We start from the raw sequence: 19,052 nt of genomic DNA, 5'->3' as shown, positions 1-19,052 counted from the left end.
GGTGACACTAGGAGAGAACAGCACAGCCTGGCTCCGTGGAAAGGTTGCGAGCTCCCTGTCCCCGGAAGATCTGAGTGGCCAGCACCCGGTCAGGGAGGGAGCAGAGGGTCCCACTCTGCAAGAAAGAGATGGCAGGGGCTGCCACTGCCCTTATGGCTGTGGGCTCCATCTCGGGAGAGGATGGCATTCATGGTGCACGGCCGTGAGCATGGGCAGGTGCAGAGATCATCCTACTGTGCTAGTAGTACCTGCCTGTCCCCTGCCTGTGTGCCCCTGCTGCCCCGTGCCACCCTCCCAGCCTGTCTGTCATCGCAGCTCCTGCTGAAAGCAGGATGCCACCTCCCAACTTCTGCCTGCAGGCTCAAAACAGTCTCCCTAGCTTCCGCGTTGGGGTGGGAGTCTGTGTGTGTGGTGAACAGTGTCACCAGACACCACGCGGGTTGCCCCAGGGAGTGACTGTGAGTGAAGGTCAGAGTCCTATCCACTGCGGTAACCAACCTTGGCCCTCATGCCCCAGCAGTGGGCCCTTGGAGACTCGGAGTCTCCCTTGAGCCCTAAAGACCATCATCTGGGATTTCCCCTGCACCCCAAGAAAGAGTCATCCGGGGTACCTGCAAACAAACCTATGTCCAGGCCCCCGTGGCCCTCCTAATCTGACCCTGCACCGCACCGGCCTGGGGAGCTGGATGCTGTGTCTGCCCTCGGGCTGAAGTTGCACTCGGGAGACTTCTCCACAGCTTTGGGGAACGTGGACCTAGTCCTGCATTTACAGGCTGGGGGAAAAGGGGTCTGTCCAGGGTCACACAAGCCATCAGGGACTGCCTCCAGCCCTGTCAACTTCATGGTCCTCCTGCAGCCAGGTGTCTGAGTCCATGACCAACGGATGACACAGTCCAGTCTGCTCTTCTAAAGTCTGAGAGGTGTGCTATTCTACAAAGACTTCCAGCAACTAGGAGTGGAGCCCACTACCCCTTTGGGCTTTGGTTTCAGAGCATCTGACTTGGGTTACTGAGAAATGTGCGGCGCCCCGGCCAGCCTGCCCGCCCCCCACCCCCGCCCCGCCAGGGACAGAGGCACCGCTGTAGCTCTATTAGCTGTGACATATTTGGCTCACATGCCCTGCGTGGGCCGCCCCCTCCGACCTGGGAGCAGCTGTCAGAGGGCCTCTTCCTCAGTGCAGGGCAGGGCCTGCCGCCTGCCAGGAGGTTCGGGGCCGGTGGAGGCACAGGCGGCCCACAGATAGCTCCCATCGGGAGGGGGACTCAGGGCCCTCATCAGCCTGCTGGGGCCATCAAGAGACCCAGTCCGGGGTGGGCCTGGCCCATGAGGTGATGGGGGCCGGCTGTCAGCTCCAGCAGCGGACCCCCGACTCTAACCACTTCTGAAAGGTAAATTTCAGCAAACGGCTCCAAACGGTTTCCTTTTCACAACACGTAGCTCTGAAACACAGAGCCTGGTTTCAGGAGAAGAAAATAGCTTTTCTTTGGCAAGAGGGAACCCTTTCTCCAACCTAACAGGTAAATTGTGGTTGAAGAGCTTTCTTCCATCTGGTGGGACTGGAGAGGGAAGTTTCCATGGATGGGCACCCTGTTTGGGTTCTCGATGCTTCTCAAGGAAACAGGCCTTGAGTTCCTTGAGAGGCCTAGGTGGGGCACCCTTCTGTCACTCCCAGGGGACTCACCCCACCTGCCCAGGGTTTCTAAATTTCCACTCCTCTGAGAGGGAACAAAGGCAAGGGGGAACCTGAGGCACATCTAACAAAATCATTATCCTTGGAGCTATAACTCTATCCCAGGTTTTCTCATTTTTCTTCCCCCACATCCATCCCCTCTCCCACACTCCCCCCCGCCCCCCCCCCAAAACCACCCCCTGCCCAAGCACACTGCCCCCAGCAGCCTGAGATTCTTTGGTGCTCCCTGCCATGGCCAGGCCAGCTTCCTCCTGCACAGCCTGGACACAGAGCCTGTGGCCTCCCCTCCGGCCTGGAGCTGCCGCTCCTGCGGGCCTTGTCCTTGCCAGGCTGCATGCTGCCCCTCAGTGGGCTGTGCCCGGCCCTCCTCCTGCCTTCGTTCTTGCTTTTCTCTCTGCCAGGGGTGGGCACGAGGGGACATTGGCTGAGCTCCAACGGCAGACTCGTGCCCCGGGTCCTGCCAGGAGTCTGGGAAGTAAGCTTTGTTTCTGAAACAAGGAGACCGAGGCCCAGCAAAGTCAGGTAACGTGTCCAAGACCACACAGCGAGTGGGCTGTGAAGTCAAAGCTCACACCCAGGTCTGCCTGACGCTAAAGGTCACATTTGCCCATGGCCATGCAAATGCCTCTCCCGCACTCGCCTGGCAAGCATCTCCTCCGTCCACACTGGCTGTGTCCCTTCTCTCCTCCCCAACATCCCGCAGTCCCCGAAGGCGCCCCCCATCTCAGCACAGTCACACGGGCTGCAGTCCCTCACTGGGGTTGAAAGACCTTGGGGGCCCTGGGCACCAGGTCCAGGTTGGACTTCTCCGGCGGCCAGGGGTCTCATGGGGGGTTTGTGGACCCTCCTCTCGGCCCTCATTCCCTGAGACGGAAACACCGTGGAGGAGGAGGTTTAGAGAAGCAGCAGCCCTTGGCAGGGTGATTTAGGAGGACCCCTGGAAAGGGCCAGGCGTGTGTCCGCAGACGGCTGTGAAGTGGTGGTACAGAACTCTCAGGGAGCTGCCACATCGGAGGGCCAGGAGGGTGGCGGCCGGGCAGGGCGCATTCTCATGCTGGCTGTGTGCGATATGGGGTTTGTGACAATCCTCAGTCTCTCCTTCTGTGCAGGTAGGGCCTTGACCGTCTCCAAAGGTCAGGCCAGTTCTGCTGCTCTCCCCCTCCACAGCTGTGCTATGTGTGCATGCGATGACGGTAGAGGGTTGGATAAACAAGGCGGCAGAGTGCGGGGCTGTCAAAACAAACAGTCATGAGGAGGCAGGTGCAGGCAAGACAGCTCCTTCTAAGTGCTGGGCATGGCTGGAAGCAAGGCACAGGTAGGCCTCAATGTGGACAGACCCAGAGGGCTTGTGAGTGTACCATACTGGACACACACACACACACACACGTATCATTGTCCTTCTGGGCCTCAGTTTCCCTGAGGTTTGAGCAGGTGCCCAGGGCCCCCTCAAAGGGGAGAAGACACTGTTCCACCTCTTAGGCCCCTGAGAGAGCCATGCCCACCTCCGCCTGACCTGCCCATCCTGCCCCAGGCTCCCCAGCTCCAATTTCTCCCAGCAAAGCCAGACCTTCTCCTGGGATGGTCCTACATGGTCGACGTCTTTGTGTGAGGCCAGAATGCTGTGAGATCGCAGGTAGAAGATACCCCGTGAGAAACGGGAAACAGGATCTCCATGAACAACAGCACAGACAAATGGGAGCAGAATGGGCTTCAGAGCCCAGCCCTTCCTGGGGTTTGCTTTGAGGGTTAGAAAGCAAACAACAGGATGCTATGAAGTGGTAAGCTGGCGCCAGGCCACCTGTGATGCTCAGTGGCCGTGGTCGCCAGTACTGCGGGTGGGACTCTCGGGCTGGCCTCAGATGCCACTCTCCCCGCCCCAGCAGGAGCTGCTCTGGGGCCCTGAGCTTGGCTTCTGCTACAAGCCTTTAGTGAGCCTCTGGGTGGGTTCTGCTCCTGCTGCTTAGCAGGAGCACACTGGGCACACGCCGGTTACCCAGCCCCACGTTGGTAGGCACAAGATCAGGTGGGGACAAGAGCAGGAGAAGTCTCAGGTCACGGCCAGCTCCCAACACGGTGTGGCTGAAGAAGCCCTGGAGCCCCGCAGTGCTCCTGTGCCTGCGAAGGAATCAGACAGCCGGGGCCACAGGGTGGATGAGGCCATTCCTTGCAGAGAAGGCCATGAAGCCAAAGGCATGGAGGTGGGCACAGGCCTTGGACATCAGGGCATCGAGCTGCAGGGATACCTGTTGCTACAGATCTCCACCGGCCTCTGACCTGCTTGGCTCGAAGAGGCAGAGGCCAGACGATACTGACAGCGGGGTCTCCTCCAGCCGGACCACATCAAGGGCTGTACCCGCGGGCAGCAGGACTACCAGTCACCCGGACCCCAAGCCCCCTCTCTACTCTGTGTCCCTGGAAGCCTCCGAGAAGGTCGCCCGGGGCATAGCCAGTAGCCCTTTGCATTGGGAGGAAAGTCACCACCTGCGGAGACCCCTAGCACCCAGTCCCAGATGCTCTTGGAGACCCTCTAGGTGCAGGGGTCCAGGAAGCCCCCTGGAGGGGCCTCCGTGGGCAGACAGCTGACACTGTCTCGAGCAGCAGCCCTCCTCTGTGCTTTACACCTCGAGCTTCTGCCTAAGCTCTCTCTTCTGGCTTCTACTACTAGAAAACATTTTTAAAATGCATGGGTCTGTTCCTGCTCCTTCATTGCACACATAGGGAAACAGACCTAGATGACAGGACTTGCCCCAAGTCACACAGCAGACGGGGACATATGGCATTCTTGAACAGGGCTTCAGCATTCCATCCAAGCAGTGGGGCCCTTCCCCATGCGAGGGGCCCAGTCGGCTCGGAGCAGACTTAGCTCGTTGGTGCCAGCCGTCTGCGGAGCCTGGGAGCCCTCAGTGTTTGGTTTGGCTTCGAGGCCCCTTTGCCATGAGACAGTTTTCCCCTGCATGGGCCTGGGAGCTTGGAGGGGGGGGGGTCTGAACTAGGAGACTGAGCTTTGTGAGCAGAGTGGGCTGGGGAGGTGGGGGTATTTGGAGGGGCTTTCCGCCCCCCACCCCATTTCCCTGGGACTCCTTCCAAGCAATAAAACCCCCCGCTCAGGCTCCAAGGGGGAGTGTGCATCTTTGCTTTTCAAAGTGTGAAAGCAAATGCCTTTGGGCGCCTTGCGAGACATAATTTTCCTAACTCCTACTTATCTTCCTTCTGATGGCGGGGCTGGCTGCAGCCCGCCGCCTGGGCCCCCGCTCCAGGCACTGCAGGTGGCACAAAGCCTCTCTTCTTGAGGCCGGGCCTCCTAGCCTCCTGGCTGCTCAGGCTGAAAGCACAGGGCAGCCCCTGGGAAGGGACCGTCGTGGACCCTTTGTGTAGCGTGTAGAGCTTTTCTCATTAGAAGAGAAAGGGAGAGAAGGGGCTCAGGTAGTGGCATGGGCTCAGGCATGACCTTCCCGGGGCCAGCCCTCCCTCCACACACGGGTTTTCCAGGTCTCAGCAGGAAGCAGCACGCCGACCTATGTGCCCTCCACTGGGTGCTCCTCCATATCCCGATCCCCTGCAGGCTGTCCCGTCAACCTGGAAATGGGGATAATGAGGTGACACGGGTACAGCATCGCAGTGTCTATGGGCTCCTAGGAAGCGCTTCGTAAACGGAGAAAGCTGCTCACGGGGACTGACACACACGAACATACGATGCTAAAGAGCCGAGCCGTGTCATGTATCCAGCGTGCCAGGCACTGCTCAGGGCCCTTCCCAAGCGGGAGCCCATCCAAGCACCTCTGTAGACATAGGTACCTGTGTGCGACACGGCAGCAACAGTGAGATCCATGAGAGGTATTGTGGGGACGTTGAACCAGGCCTTCATAGGTGGGTGGGACAAGGCAGCAGGATAGGTGAGGTCGGCTGGTCCCCAACTGTGTGAGAGGTCTTGGTGTCCTGCCGGCGAATACAGGGTGAGCCATCCTCTGCCAAGCACTGTGGGTCATCGCGGGCAGTCAGAGCCACCTGGTCTGCCTTCTTCTGTTCCACAGGCACACTCCCTCCTCTCCTCCTAGCTATTCTCAAAGTTTCTAAAGACAGCGCAGCACAGTTCATGACCACTGTAGACACCAGGTGGAGAAGAACTTCATGTGAGGGTGCGGCAGGTTCTCATGGCTAGAGCACGACCAGGAATAGAGAATGAGGGACAGGCCAGGAGCGAGGACCTTCTTGACTGAGGGCATCTGGACACCTTCTTCCTGAGCAGAGGCCCCAGCCTGCTTGGAGGCAGGGGCATGCATGGTGACCCCAGGCTGAGCCAGGCTGTGTGAGAGGCAACTGGCCCGGGTGGCTGTGGGGCTGGAGCTTGGTGATGATGACGGAGTTCAGAGTGGTTATGGCCGATCATTGGGACCTTGTGTCTGGCACATGGAAGTGCAGGCCAAGGTAGAGCGGGGGACGATCTGAGGGCCCAGCGAGTGAACAGCCTCCTGGGGAGGGGCAGTAAGCCCTGGAAAACAGGGCCTCGTCCCACATGGAGGAGGCTACCCACACCACAGACACCCAGGGAGGGGCAAATTTCCTGCCCGTGCCTCAGCTGCTAGCAAGCACCTTCTGTGTGCCTGGTTCAGATCCCAGCTTCCTTGTGAGTCCTGGGGCAAGTTTACTTAACCTGTTGGTACCTCAGTTTCTTCCTAAGTAAAATGGGGATAAGAGTCAGATCTGCCTTATAGCGTGGCCATAAGGATTAGGGGTTGATGTGTACTAGGTGCTGGCTCAGAGCTGCCACGGGCTGGGTTAAGTACTTCTCTGGCCACTAGGGACACCCTCAGTCACATGCAAGGTAGACTGTCTTCAGGCTGACTGCTGTGTCACCTCTTCAGGAGGCCTTCCTGGCCCTGCCCTGGACAGGGGCCCATCTGTGTGCCCCCTACCCAGTTTCCCCTCCCGCCTTTGCACGTCTGCTGTGATGGGACTTGTCAGATCCTCTATCGCATCTCCATCTGCCTCCCCTACCCAGGGCTCCACGAGAGCAGGTGGGGTCCAGCACCCCTGAGCTCCAACTCTCTTTTCATCCTGAAGCCTTCTACCCCTGTGGCCTCTCTGGGTTATACCTCTGACCTTGTCTACCCTTGTCCTCTCTCTTCCTCTGTCCCTGGCCCTCTCTTTGTTGATGAGGTGCTATCTTTCTCTTTCCAGAGCTTGAGCCATTTACCCACCCCACCTGGCCCCTGTCCTACCCTGCACTTCCCCATGTCACTGGGCGCTGTCCTCAGCCAGCAGGCTCATTCTGCACTCAATCTCCTTATTTCTCTATCTCTCCCTCCTTCATGCTCCCTTTCATAGGTTTTCTTGAGCCAACAATCTCACCCATTCCCTCCAAAACTGGATTCTATTTTTATGAGTTCATGAAGGATCACAGCTTTCCCTCAACCTCCCTGGGCTTATGTAGAGGGCGGCTGACCCAGGCTCCTGCCCAGGCCGTGCTTTCTCCTGGGACCCAGTGCCATTTAGCCTCTCTGATCCCTGGCCCTCTCGTCTAGGGAAGGGGGGTGAAGAGACCCACTGTGAAGGTTGGTTTTGAGGCCGGAGAGACCTTCAGTAACTGGTAGATGTTATTAGAAGGGCAAAAGATGGTGGGGTTGTCTGTGTGGTTGATTTCCTGTCTATTTCGGGCTGGGCAGGGACAATGGCAGGAGAGCGCCTGCGCACACAGGCCTGGAGGCTGACTCCCCCCAGCATGACCCCAGACCCAGCCCCTCTGTGGCACTTCAGTTCTTTCTTCCCTGGGATCTGTATCGAGTGGTCATGCTCGGGGCCTTCAGCTTCAGGAGCTCACTTTCCCTGTCCAGCCCCATCTCCTCCATTTTATAAGAAAGTAGATTCCCTAAAGTCGCCTCTGAACCCCAGGCCAGAGCCCAGGATGAAGCTACTGAGTGGTCGTTCCGGGGTTCTCCTGCTTTCTCTCTCCCTCCAGCACGGCCGCCTCGCCGCCCCCGCCACCCCTGCAGCCCACACACAGCCCTGGGACCGCGGGGCCAGCCTTGCAGCTCTCAGAGCGGCTTCAGCAGCGGGAAGAGCCGGGCCCCACCAGCAGCTCAGCGCCCTGCCGCCCCCAGCCCACCCTGGGCCTCCTCCCCGCCATTGTGGCCGGCGTTGCAGCCCCTCTCCTGCGGCACCGCCTTGGGCCCTCCTGACCTTGGGCACCAGTACAGAGAAGCCAGAGAAACCACAGGAGGGTGTGTGGCCACCCCCCCCCCAACTGCCCCTGCCACCACCTCGGGGGTGCCTGACACCTCACGGGCAGTCCAGACGGGATCCGTTAGAACACTAGAGCTTTATTGTACCCGAGTTACATCTTCTTTTTTGTAGAAGGATCTTAATTTCCCATAGTGCTATGGGGCTCTTTTGTAAAATATGTGTCCATATTAAAGAAGAAAAATGTATTTATTCTTACCGATAAAACTATTTTTATGTGGCCTATGTTAACCCTTTAAGTAGCCCCAGCACCAACCCAGGAGGTGAACCCAGGCTGCCAGGAGTTCTGCAATCTCAGGCAGACCATGGCCTTGAACTGGCTTGCTCCTAGGCCCGCAGAAGCCTCCGCTGTCTGGGTTTGGCTTCTCCCACCATGGGGACCTCAGAGAGAGGGGCAGGCAGACAGGCTTATTAGCTTTTGAAGCTGGATCTGGGAGCCAGAGATGTGAACGCTGACGACTTCCCTTCCGTGGCTGCATCCTAGGGTGGGAAGGTACTTTAGGAAAGAATGCTGCTATTTTGAAAACCCTGAGTGTCTGTGAAATGGCCTTCCAGAGCTCTCGGTAAGTGTTTGGACCAAAGCACGGGGGTGAGGGAGGGATGGTGGTGCCAAGAGGGGCCATCCCCCAGCCCTCTGTGACAAATGGTTAAGTTGAGATCCAAAGAGAGGAAGGTGGTTGCCCAAGGTCATGCAGCAAGTGAGAGAGCCCAGGTGTGAGTCCAGACTCCTCTGTTCTGGTTTCATTAGTCTTCTTTGAGCCTGGCTTGTAGAAGAGCCTGTTGAAGTCATGCCAAACTGAGTGAGCTGGGTCCAAGGCAGGTGTGGGCACAGAAGGGCCATTTTAGGGACAGAGGCTCTAGGAGTCGCACAGTAATAATAATCCTAATGTAAGCTACCCTTTGTCCCGAGCCTGCAGCACGGCAGGCATTTTGCACACTCACTTTGTCACTGATTCTCATGCCAGTTCTATGAGATGTGATTGTCCCCATTTCACAGATGAGGAAACTGAGCCCCCCCAAATGGATAAACTGACTTGCCCAAGGTCACCTGGCTGGGACATGACCCCAGATCAGTATGATTCTGAAGCAATGCTCGTCCCCTGGACCGTATTTTGCCATGTTCTTTCTGCACAGGGAAGCTCCAAGGAAAGGAGATCGCCCCCAGATGGGCCAGCACAAGCCCCTTGTCCCAGCCCAAGAGACCCCTTGGCCACAGTCACTCATGTTAGCCCCTCTGAACGAGGGGCTCTGGCAACAGCCTGTGCACAAGGTTGTGTCCCATGCCCCAACTTGTCTTATCTTGGAGCTAGTGAGAGGCTTTCCTACCAAATCAGAGGCTGGCAGGTGGGAGAATCTGGGCGGGCAGGCAGGCAGTTGAGACTTAGGGAGACTGACCTCATTCCTCTGCCTCCAGCTTGGTAGCTGAGAAAGCAAAGGACCTAGGTTGCCTTCCTCCTTGCCCTAAATCCTCATTGGACTGGAGGCTCACCAGTTACAGAGTTCTGGAACCCAAGAGCAGAAAGGGCCCCTCGTTTGACAGATAAGAACATTAAGAATAATCATGAAGCCCAGAGAGGGGAGACACTTCCCCAAGACTGCACAGCTGGGTGGGTCTGCTGACTCCCAGCCCAGTGCTCCACAGCATCACCACATCATGGACTTCCCTGGAAGACCTGGCATTGGCTGATTAGACCCAATGCCGTTGTACCCATTTCAACCATTTTATTGCTAAACTATCATGATACAAGCCGTATAAAAATACTTTACATATAGCAAAAATAAACTACATTAAACTGGAGATCAAAAACGTTTTGCATAGGAATGTGATGTATTCAAACTTCTTTAACAGTCGAGATTTCTAAAAAACCTAAGCCTTCCAGCACCGCCTGTTGCAGAGAATTCTGTTTGTCGGAGAACTAACAGAGCACTGTCAACATTTTCTCCCCTCTGAGGGCTGTAGAGGCAATGGGGGTAAGGAAGTTTCTTCGACAAGATGCTCTGGAGGCTAAGTTTGTCCCAACCCCAGCCTCTGTCTGCTTACACGGCCGCCATGCTGAAAACACCTCTCTACAGGGAACGGCTTCGTATCCAGTGCACCCAACCCCCTGAGCTAGGAAGCTCGCAGGTGTTTGGTCCGCTAACAGGTGCATCAAGGCGAATGGTCAGTGTTCCCAGCACCCCATCTCCTTTTCAGGGTGACTTGCTCAGGGACCATCTCCAAGGGAGATTAGGATGTGCTGGGTACCTGCCAGGGTTATCTCTCCAAAAGCTGAGTGCAGGAAGGTTTATCCCAGCTCGTCAAGAATGTCACAACCCCCAGGCCTCTTGTAAATGTGAGCAGCTGTCTTCCTTTTGAGACAAAATTTGGGGCAGCTCTGGATGACTAGAGGTCCCATGAGCATCTTGGCCAGCAGTGAGCTTCTTTTCATCTTGGCACCGGATAGGCATGTTTGAGCTTGAGACCTGGCAGGAGCCCTGAGATCTGCTTCAGAGGGTCCAGCCAGCCCCATGGGCATCACGTTGTAAACTGAACTTGACCCCATGCCCTCAACTGGCTGGAGTCCATTTATCTTTGGCCTCGAACTGGCTGGAGTCCATTTATCTTTGGCAGAGCTGTGATTTCCTATTTCTGAGCGGGAAGGGGCTTCGCTGACTTCCAGTGCAGGCTCAGAAGGCCTGTCAGACATCAAACAGACGGTGCGGAGCACTTGGCCAATGAAATAAGTGTCAAGGAATTGGAAGCACGCAGGCCAGATCTCCCTCAGTTCAGGGCAGAGTGTGGCATGAGATGCACTCAGACGAAGCTTGAGGTGAATTAAAGAGGAAGGCTTTGGGTGAACAGTCCACGTACCCGACTGCGTGCCCAGATCTGTGCCGGGCACGAGGCCAAAGAGGTAAACCAACGAGCCGTGGGCTGCCGAGCATGTGCGGTGCCAGGCCTCATATGTGCACCTTTCCTGGCCCGGAGGAACCCCTTGTCATCGACATGAAATAAGCAACCCAGTCGTAGGTTCCTAGAAGGAACTTTAGAGGTTGTCCTACCCAAGCCCCTGACCACAGACAGATTCAGCCCTCGTCTTCCCCAGATCTGTCCTCTGGAGAGCTTGGGAAATTCCAGACGTTCCCTCCAGCAAGCGCTCAAGTGTTTAAAGAAAGATGGATGGCGGCAGATGGGTGGGCTGGCTGGTTAGGTAGGCCTGCGCCGACGGGACAGCCAGAGCCAATGTTGATCAGACGTCTGCAGCCTGAGCTCATGGATCCCAGCAGCCCACCCACTGGCCAGGCTGGGAAACGAACCGAGCTTATGTCCCAGAAGACCTGAGGCACGTCTGGGGAAATCTGTGCGGCTGGGTCACTGAATTCTCTCATCCCAAGCCAGGGAACCACCATACCGTCCGTAGCTACTTAAACATTTTGGATGATGTATCCACCACGGCTGACATTTTTCCCAGCATATTCTATGTGCCTGACCTCATAAAAAGTCCCTGTTGCTCCAAGAGCCCCATGTCCTTTTCTTACGGCTTTCATGGTTGACCTTCATGTGGTGGAGAAGATGGAAGGACTAAGAGCCAGCAGGCTAAGTGACCTGCCCGAGGTCAGAGGTGGCCCTTGGTCCCCCATCTCAGGAAAACTGACCGAATGGCCCACGGGCATTCTGGAAGCTGCCAGCATGACCACATCTTCCTAGTCTGTTCTGACACACCAGTAGCAGAGTGAAGGCAGGGAGAATGGAGATGTTAGGTTGCAGGGAGCTGCAAAGGGCCACCACGGGCCCCTCCAGCTGAGATGCAAAGATCCAGAGTGGATGAAGCACGGGAACTTGCACCGGCTGGCAAATTTGCCTTTGTGCCAAATCACCACGAGCTGATTTTTCTCATACGAAATACTCCGCCATCTATTGCCATGCCCTAGCTATGTCGGGGCAAGCCTTGGGGCTCAGGATCCCTAGTTCCACCTTCCCAGTCTCTAGCCTGGTGCCCTCGTCACAATGGATCCCAAAGAACGGTCCTCCACCAAAAGGAACATTTATGAAAACCACATGAAGGACACAAAAGGCTCCACTGGGAACTGCAGCTCTGATGGTGTGTCCCGAGTGGCAAGAACGAACCAGGGCTGGGGATGTTCCAGTGACTGTGGAGTAAGAGCAGGAGTCCTTGGCCTGGCCTTCCACACCCTCCATGATCAGGCCCTGCTGACTTTGCCAGCCACATCACCCATCTCTCCTACTCTGTGCCCAGCCAGACTAAATCCCATTTGTCATTTCTCGAACAGATAGCATGTGTCACACGTGCCACTCCCTGGGCCTGGAAACTCCCTTCTCTTTCCACAAGTCCTCATTTTTGAGGATTGACTCAGATAGCACTTCCTCCAGGAAGCCCCTGTGATTCTTTTTTGCTTTTTTAGCATCTATCCTAACACTCACTGTTAAGTGTGGAGACTGTAATTGCGTATCTGCTCTCCTAAGGGACCAAGAGCTCCTTAATGGCAGGGGTCACATAAATTCATCTTTGGATCCTCATCTGACACAAAGATGGCCCTCACAGATGTGTAGGGAGGGAAGGAGGAAGGAAGGAATGCAGAGAGGAAAGGAGAGACAAAGACCTCAGCTCTGGCAATGGAATTATGTCTACAAAGCCAAAGCTGTCCCCTGCAGGTGGTGAGTTTGCTGTCAGCAGAGGTGTGAGCAGAGCAGTAGGCCCGTCGGCTGGAGATGTGGTATGAGAACTAAAGTTTTGGCAAGGGACTGGTGTGGGTGACATCGAGGGTCCCTTTTGGCTCTGTAATACTCAGGTTCTTTGAACATTGTTATTTTTCCAAAAATTCATCTAAGCAGCCAAAAACATCACCCGGGCTGGCCATCTAAACCAGTAGGGTTCAGGAATCCATCCAGCCTCACACCCCCGTTCTTCAAGAGCCCAGCCAGGCCTGATGTAAATTGGCAGGTTTACCTACTACCCTGAGGCAGGGGGACTTCTAGGTGGTGGGTGGAGGGCTGGACTGGAACCCAAGGCCCCTGACCCCCAGCCTGGAGCTCCTTCCCTCCCTGCCCCCGACTATGGGGTACCGAAGAGAGGGGTCATGAGGACTGATCAACCCCCTACCTGGTCCTTTCCTGGGAGTGTGGGCACAGCCTTAAATCTCCCCATCCTTTCTCCAAATATTGGCTCTTCCTCTCCAGAGGTACTCTGGACACTCTTTCACCTTGCTGGGTGACCTTGGGCAAGTCCCTGCTCCGTTCTGAGCCTCCATTTCCTCATCTGTTAAATGGAGACCTTGTTTCCCACCCGGGCCATTCTGGGGGCTGGAGGAATGCTGTGTGCCATCTCAGGGCTCCATGACGGTGAGGCAGCACCCCTCCTCGGACTCCGTGCTCGGCTTTCCTCCCTGGCCCTGAAGACTGCCCTGGGGTCAGGAGCACGTGGCAGGCAGGGCACTGTGATGGAGTGGCATGCCTTCAGGTTTGCTCCCTCCCAGACCTGCTGCAGGGAAAGTGGGCTTTGCACGGGAACTGAGTCTAAGACAGTTCCAGGGAGGCTCTGAGACATCTTGGGCCCTGTGGGCTGGGGCAGCAGAGGCAGCTGGAACTCCTGCCCCACTCCTGGGCTTCAGAGAGATTCTAGAATGTCCCCCAGCTGACTCTCATTATGTGACACAGCTTCAGATCATAATGTATTTGAAAGATATTGGTGATATTGTCCTTCTAACCACCTCTTCCCTTCACCTCTGTGAATTATCATGAAGAGTCCTTTAAGAATATAGAAGACAAAGAAAGATGCTATTAATGTTATTTTGCCAAAAATATTTTTGTAGCATAATATATTAATAAAAGACATTATGAATTCAGTGGGACAGCGTCTTCATGTGCTGATGGCTCCCTCTCCCTTCTCCAGGGAACACTGGGGGAAATCACTTTGCTGGGAGGTCCAAGGCTGGATGCAGTGGTATGGAGGAACTGGAACGGGCCCATTTTCCATGCAAAAATTTGGGCAGATTTGGGAGGCAGAGACTTAGGCAGGAGTCCAGTGACTGGAGAGGCCTCACATCAAGTGGGATCCAGACATCCCTGGCCAGCCAGAATGAGCTAGAATCTGGGGTTCACCCTCACGGCTTCCTTTCTCTCCCTCACTCACCAAGACCAGCCAATTCCTCCACTCCTCCCCCAACAATTGCTGCACCCCAAGCCAGCCCTCCTCACCCTCCTCTGAACCATGGCCACCTGCAGCTGTGCCCCTCAGTCCTCACCCCTTCCCATCCCCACGGCCAAAGCAAGGTCCATAAACCACCAACATGACCACGTATCACTTCTGTGTTTAAATCTCACCAATACATCCCCACTAATCCCAGCACAAAGGTCAAGGTCACACAAAACTCTCCGCAACCTGGCCCCTTCCAACCAAGAAATATCTCCAGTATGAAGTTCACAATTTTCCAGTTCCTCTCGTCCTGTTCAGCACTCCCATTACTGCCTGCCTCAGCACTTCCTGAACGCACCCTACCCTTCAGCAAGTCTCTGCACTTGCTGTCCCCAACCCCAGCACTGACCATCGGTCTGCCCCTCCATCCCTTGCTGGCACCTGGCTCTGCGGACCTCCTACATGGACTGCATGACACAGCCCCGGTGGCAGCCGCTCCACCAAACCTGAGCTCCTCAGCAGAGCTCACCCCTTGTCCCCTCCGGTCCCACAGAAACCCGTTCCTTGCACACCGGGGTTGTGCTGAAATGCTCTGCACATGCCTGACCTTCCCCTCACGTTCCTGGGCCAGGACCATGGCTGGTCCGCTCTCATTTGCCAGCCCCAAGTATGGGATTTGACATCTTGCGGGGCACTGGTGGAGTCAAGGAGGCAGGCGAGCAAGAAGAGCGGGAAGGGAAGACTAAAGATAAAAAGTCTGTCTCTCGGGATGCCTGGGTGGCTCAGTTGGTTAAGCAGCTGCCTTCGGCTCAGGTCATGATCCCAGCGTCCTGGGATCGAGTCCCACATCGGGCTCCTTGCTCCGCAGGGAGCCTGCTTCTCCGTCTGACTCTGCCTTCCACTCTGTCTGCCTGTGCTCGCTCTCGCTCACTCTCTCTGACAAATAAATAAAATCTTAAAAAAAAAAAAAAAAAAGTCTGTCTCTCTCATAACCTTTCCCGTCCTTCAAGAGCCCATGGGCTGAGGTCTCCACCCGCCGCTCCAGCTTCAAGCTCCCCAGAGGAAGACAGGCCCACGGGGACCTGGGGGAGGAGGCGGGTCGCTGAGGGGTGGGGAGGGGGAAAGGCCTCCCTGGGTTCTGAAACTACGGAGACTTCGGCACCAGCGACGTGTTGGCCATGGTCCACAAGTTCTTGCCGCCTCCTACAGAGACTGATGCGGGCCGTCCATGGTGGGCCCGCCCCAGGATACCGGTGAGAACGCAGCAGGGCCCGCATGGAGTGAGCATTTATGAGGCATTAGCAATGTTCTGAGCCTTTACAAGCCGGAACCACCTCATTCTCACAGCTCCTCTTCCCTCTCTCCACTTTCGAAGTAACTGACATGCACACAGGTTAACTTGACCACAATCATGAGTGGTAAATGCTAGAGCCAGAACGGAAAGCCAAGTAGCCAGGCTCCAAGATTACCCTCTTGACTTTCACTTGGGGGTGCGAGCACATGTGGGCTGCGGCCTGTGAGGAGGGCAAGGAGGGGTCTGCATGCTCGTGCACAGGCCAGGGGGTCTCGGTCAGGACCCATCCGAGGCCCAGAGCTATCAGCCTCTTTCACATCATGGAGCCTGCCCAGACCTCTGTCCCACCCACCGGACTCCAAATGGGAGTGCAGGAAGAGGCCTGGCCTGCCCCCTACCCCGCACCACCACAATGGTCTGTGGGGCGGACATCCGTGGTCTGAGACCTCCTACTGGTGCCTATGAGCCCTGTGTTCTCTGTCCCTCACACACGCGTTGTTTTCAAGCAAAGAAGCTCCTGTCATCAACCTTTCCAGAAGCTCAGTGAGAGAGTGAGCCCTTGTCCTTCCTTGGGAGACACAGTCTTCAGTTGAAGTGCTCCCTGGAGAAGAAGCTGTGGCCGGGAACAGCAGCTCTGACACAATGGATTGGGTGATTGAGGGGACAACCGGGAGGTAGGTGTTTGTACCTAGGACACTCAAGTGTCTGCAATTCCTAACCTGGGAGCCCCGGCCCTCTCTCCTTTCCAGACAGACCCAGTCCCTGGCTCTGAGCTAGCTCCCCAACAGTGCTTTACTGGAGAGAAACCGGAGGCCCTGTCTGATACATGATCATGAGGTTCCAACTCTCTGTAGGGCTGCCCTGGACAGGAGGCTTCTCTATGCAGATACAAAGCTCAGAGCTGAGCCCACAGAGAAAGAGTTTCCAGCTCCCAGGAGCTGCCCCTAGAGGCCCATACAGCCCATCCCCGGACCCCACCCAGAACCAGGTGACACTGCTGGGGAGGTAGTAAGTTCTCTGACATGGGACGTGTGCGATGACGTAACTCAGTTAGCGGAGACCCCCACCACAGGTTAGAGGCTGGCCAACAGGCCACCTCGAGCCTCCCTCTGCCTCTGTCTTTGTTGCTCTCTCATACCTCTGTGCCTGTACTCCTCCTCTGTCTTTCTGTTCTTTGATGCCCCACTTCCCACCCCTGAACATTCGCAGCCCCGAACATCCCACCACCCAACCTTACAGAAACACCCTCTGCCAGTGTGCCTCTCCCCCTCTCCGGACCAGGGTCCTTATTTGCATGACAGGAGAAGCGGCTTGTGTTCCCTAATTCCCTCTAAAGAGGAGCAACATCTTTGGAAGGCTGCCACCCTGGGAGCCTGAGGTAAGGAGAGCCACCTGCTCCCTCCTCACAGGAGGTGGGAAGAAGATAGTCCTTATGATCAGGGGAGGAGTTTTGTCATTTTGTTCCTGAAAGCCCGGGCCAGAGAAAGAAGGAATCAAGAGAAGGAAGGAAGAGAGGTGAGGAGCTAGAGAGGTGGCAGGGCACTGAGGGAGGTGGGAACAAGTCCTCCTCTGTGGAGAGAAAACCTGCGGATGATGGTCATTTTCCTGGCTGCTGTGCAGACCCAACTCCACCCGCTTTGCCCATCTCCAGTAACTTCCCCACTGCTGGTGAAGATCCGGGACAGGGAGAAGCCCAGCTGGGGCTGATGCTCATGGCCAAGTTGACCCGATATGAAGCAGATGAGGCAAGGTCAACAACAGGGAGCTGGAAGCCAAGAAGAGAGAGAGCACACGCGCACACGCACACACACCACACACACACACACACGCACACAGAGCAGGGGGAACCCCCCCCCAGGGAATCCATGAACCCCTCCCCCCCCAGGAAGCCTTGGACCTCAGTCTCACAGCTGAAGGCTGGGACCATCCTAATCAGGCATGCTGGACCAGAAGTGCTTGGGCAGCATCTGGGTCCCAGGCAGGCCTGCCAGGCTGAAGCAGCCATGGGCTGTGGGGTACAGGGGCTCCGGGGCTCCCTGAGCCTGCCGGAAGAGGCTGGCCCCCACACCACTAGCTTCCAGAGCTGCCGCCGCTGGGAGAAGACCCTGACCGGCTGCCCGGGGCCTGACCCAGCACTGTGACAGCACCGGAAAAAGAGATTCGTTTCAGAAAAATAGTCCTAAAACCCTATAACATGTCAGTTCCGGACTGACAAAACAGTTCTTGTGTTTTCTTTTTTCATATTTTCCATTTCTTCCTCCCCAAGCAGTCACAAGAAAAGAATGATAATATTTCTGACCTGGAGACACAAGCCACCAGGCCAGCACTGGAAGGACAGTTCTTAGCTCTCCCCCACCCCTGTCTCCCCGAGACTCTGGAAGGGTGGAAGGGGCCGAGCGTGGTGGTGACAAAAAGTAGGGGAAGGGGTGCAGAAGAAGCCAGGGAAAGAACAACACACAGAATGATGGAGTGGGGATCCAGAGAAGGGGCCGGGGTTGGGGGTGCACGGAGCGAGAGCCAGACAGATGGTGCTGGAGAGAGATAACGGGGGAAGGAAGGAGCATTCGGAGAGAAGGCCGAGGCAGAGGGTCAAGCCCAGTTCCCCCGGAGAGAGAACACAGCAGGGTCTCCAAAGAACGTGGGGCCTGGATGGGGTGGGTGGGAGGCCAGATGGATGGGCCTCTAGGGCAGCCCCGGGAGCAAGCAGTCTACTCCCTCCCAGGGAAACCTGAAAACACGAATGGCTTCCAGGGCCTGCCTGGCTCCCCAGACTCAGGAGAATAGCCTCTCGCTCTTCATTCCTGGTCCCTCTCTGCACAAAGGTGGTGCAGGCTTGGCCAGGGCCGTGCGCTGGTCATCAGGGGTCTGGGGCCTGGCCCCAGGCATTGCCCTCCCTTCCCTCAGAGTCTTTCCCCTCATCTCTTTAGTGCAGTTAATAAAAATATTTCTGGCACAGCTTGCAATGGGGTTTCAGTGAGATAGTGCAGGCAAAAATGCTTTGCAAAACAAGGCCCCACACTGAGGTTGGCTGTTTACTGCCACCCCTGCAGGCAGCGGGGACCAAGACTCAAAAAGTTGGGGGCCTGCAGACCCTTCGCCATGGAGGGGAGCAGGGTTCCAGGTGGCCAATGGGGACTATATGGCCAGAGCAGTGAGCAAGGGCAAGGCTGGACCACCGCTGTGCTCATCTAGAAATTGGTACAGTACCCGGGAGACAACGGGAGCCACCGAGTCAGCTGTGTGATGCTGAGCAGGTGACTGGAGTTCTCGGTCATGCAGTCACCTTAGGATTAAATGAGCTAACTCAGGCAGGGCGCTGAGGGGCACGTCTGCAACACGGAAGTCAGAGCAGCCCAGCATCATAATACCCGGTAGTTCGGTGACGTGGCAAATGAGCCTGGCTGCTCTGTGAAGTGTCAGGGGTCGATGGGTCCTGGACAAGGGCAAGATAAGAAGAGCAGGAGGGAGGCTGACTCTCGGGAGCTGATTTTCACGCTGCAGTCTGTGCCCAAGACAGGTCCTGGGTCTGAGTTCTTGGGGGTGGGGGAGGGGCCTGGGGGCTGGGGGAGGAGCGAGTGGAGGAGACATACCTGCTGTCACAGGGATCTAAACAGTGCATCCTTGGGGGCCCAGCTGACTTTGGACCTAGAGGATGCAGGGAAGTTTGCAGCAGGAGGCTGGGCTCAGGTGTGGGGGA

General features: G+C 56.4%; 1 protein-coding gene across 1 annotated transcript in view; it reads left to right on the top strand.

Moving 5' to 3' along the window:
* Positions 1-13,771, top strand: part of TRABD2B (TraB domain containing 2B) — a 202,680-nt gene extending 188,909 nt beyond the window's left edge. Inside the window, exon 7 of the mRNA XM_082688344.1 lies at positions 7,647-13,771. Coding sequence (XP_082544470.1) covers positions 7,647-7,866 — 220 coding nt within the window. The 3' untranslated portion in view covers positions 7,867-13,771. The remainder of the gene's footprint in view (positions 1-7,646) is intronic.
* Positions 13,772-19,052: the final 5,281 nt, after the last annotated feature.

The sequence above is a fragment of the Mustela nivalis genome, assembly GCF_964662115.1.
Source record: "Mustela nivalis genome assembly, chromosome: 10".
Taxonomy (NCBI): Eukaryota; Metazoa; Chordata; class Mammalia; order Carnivora; family Mustelidae; genus Mustela; species Mustela nivalis.
The sequence above is the reverse complement of the archived record's forward strand: the minus strand, read 5'-3'. Positions and strand labels throughout refer to the sequence as shown.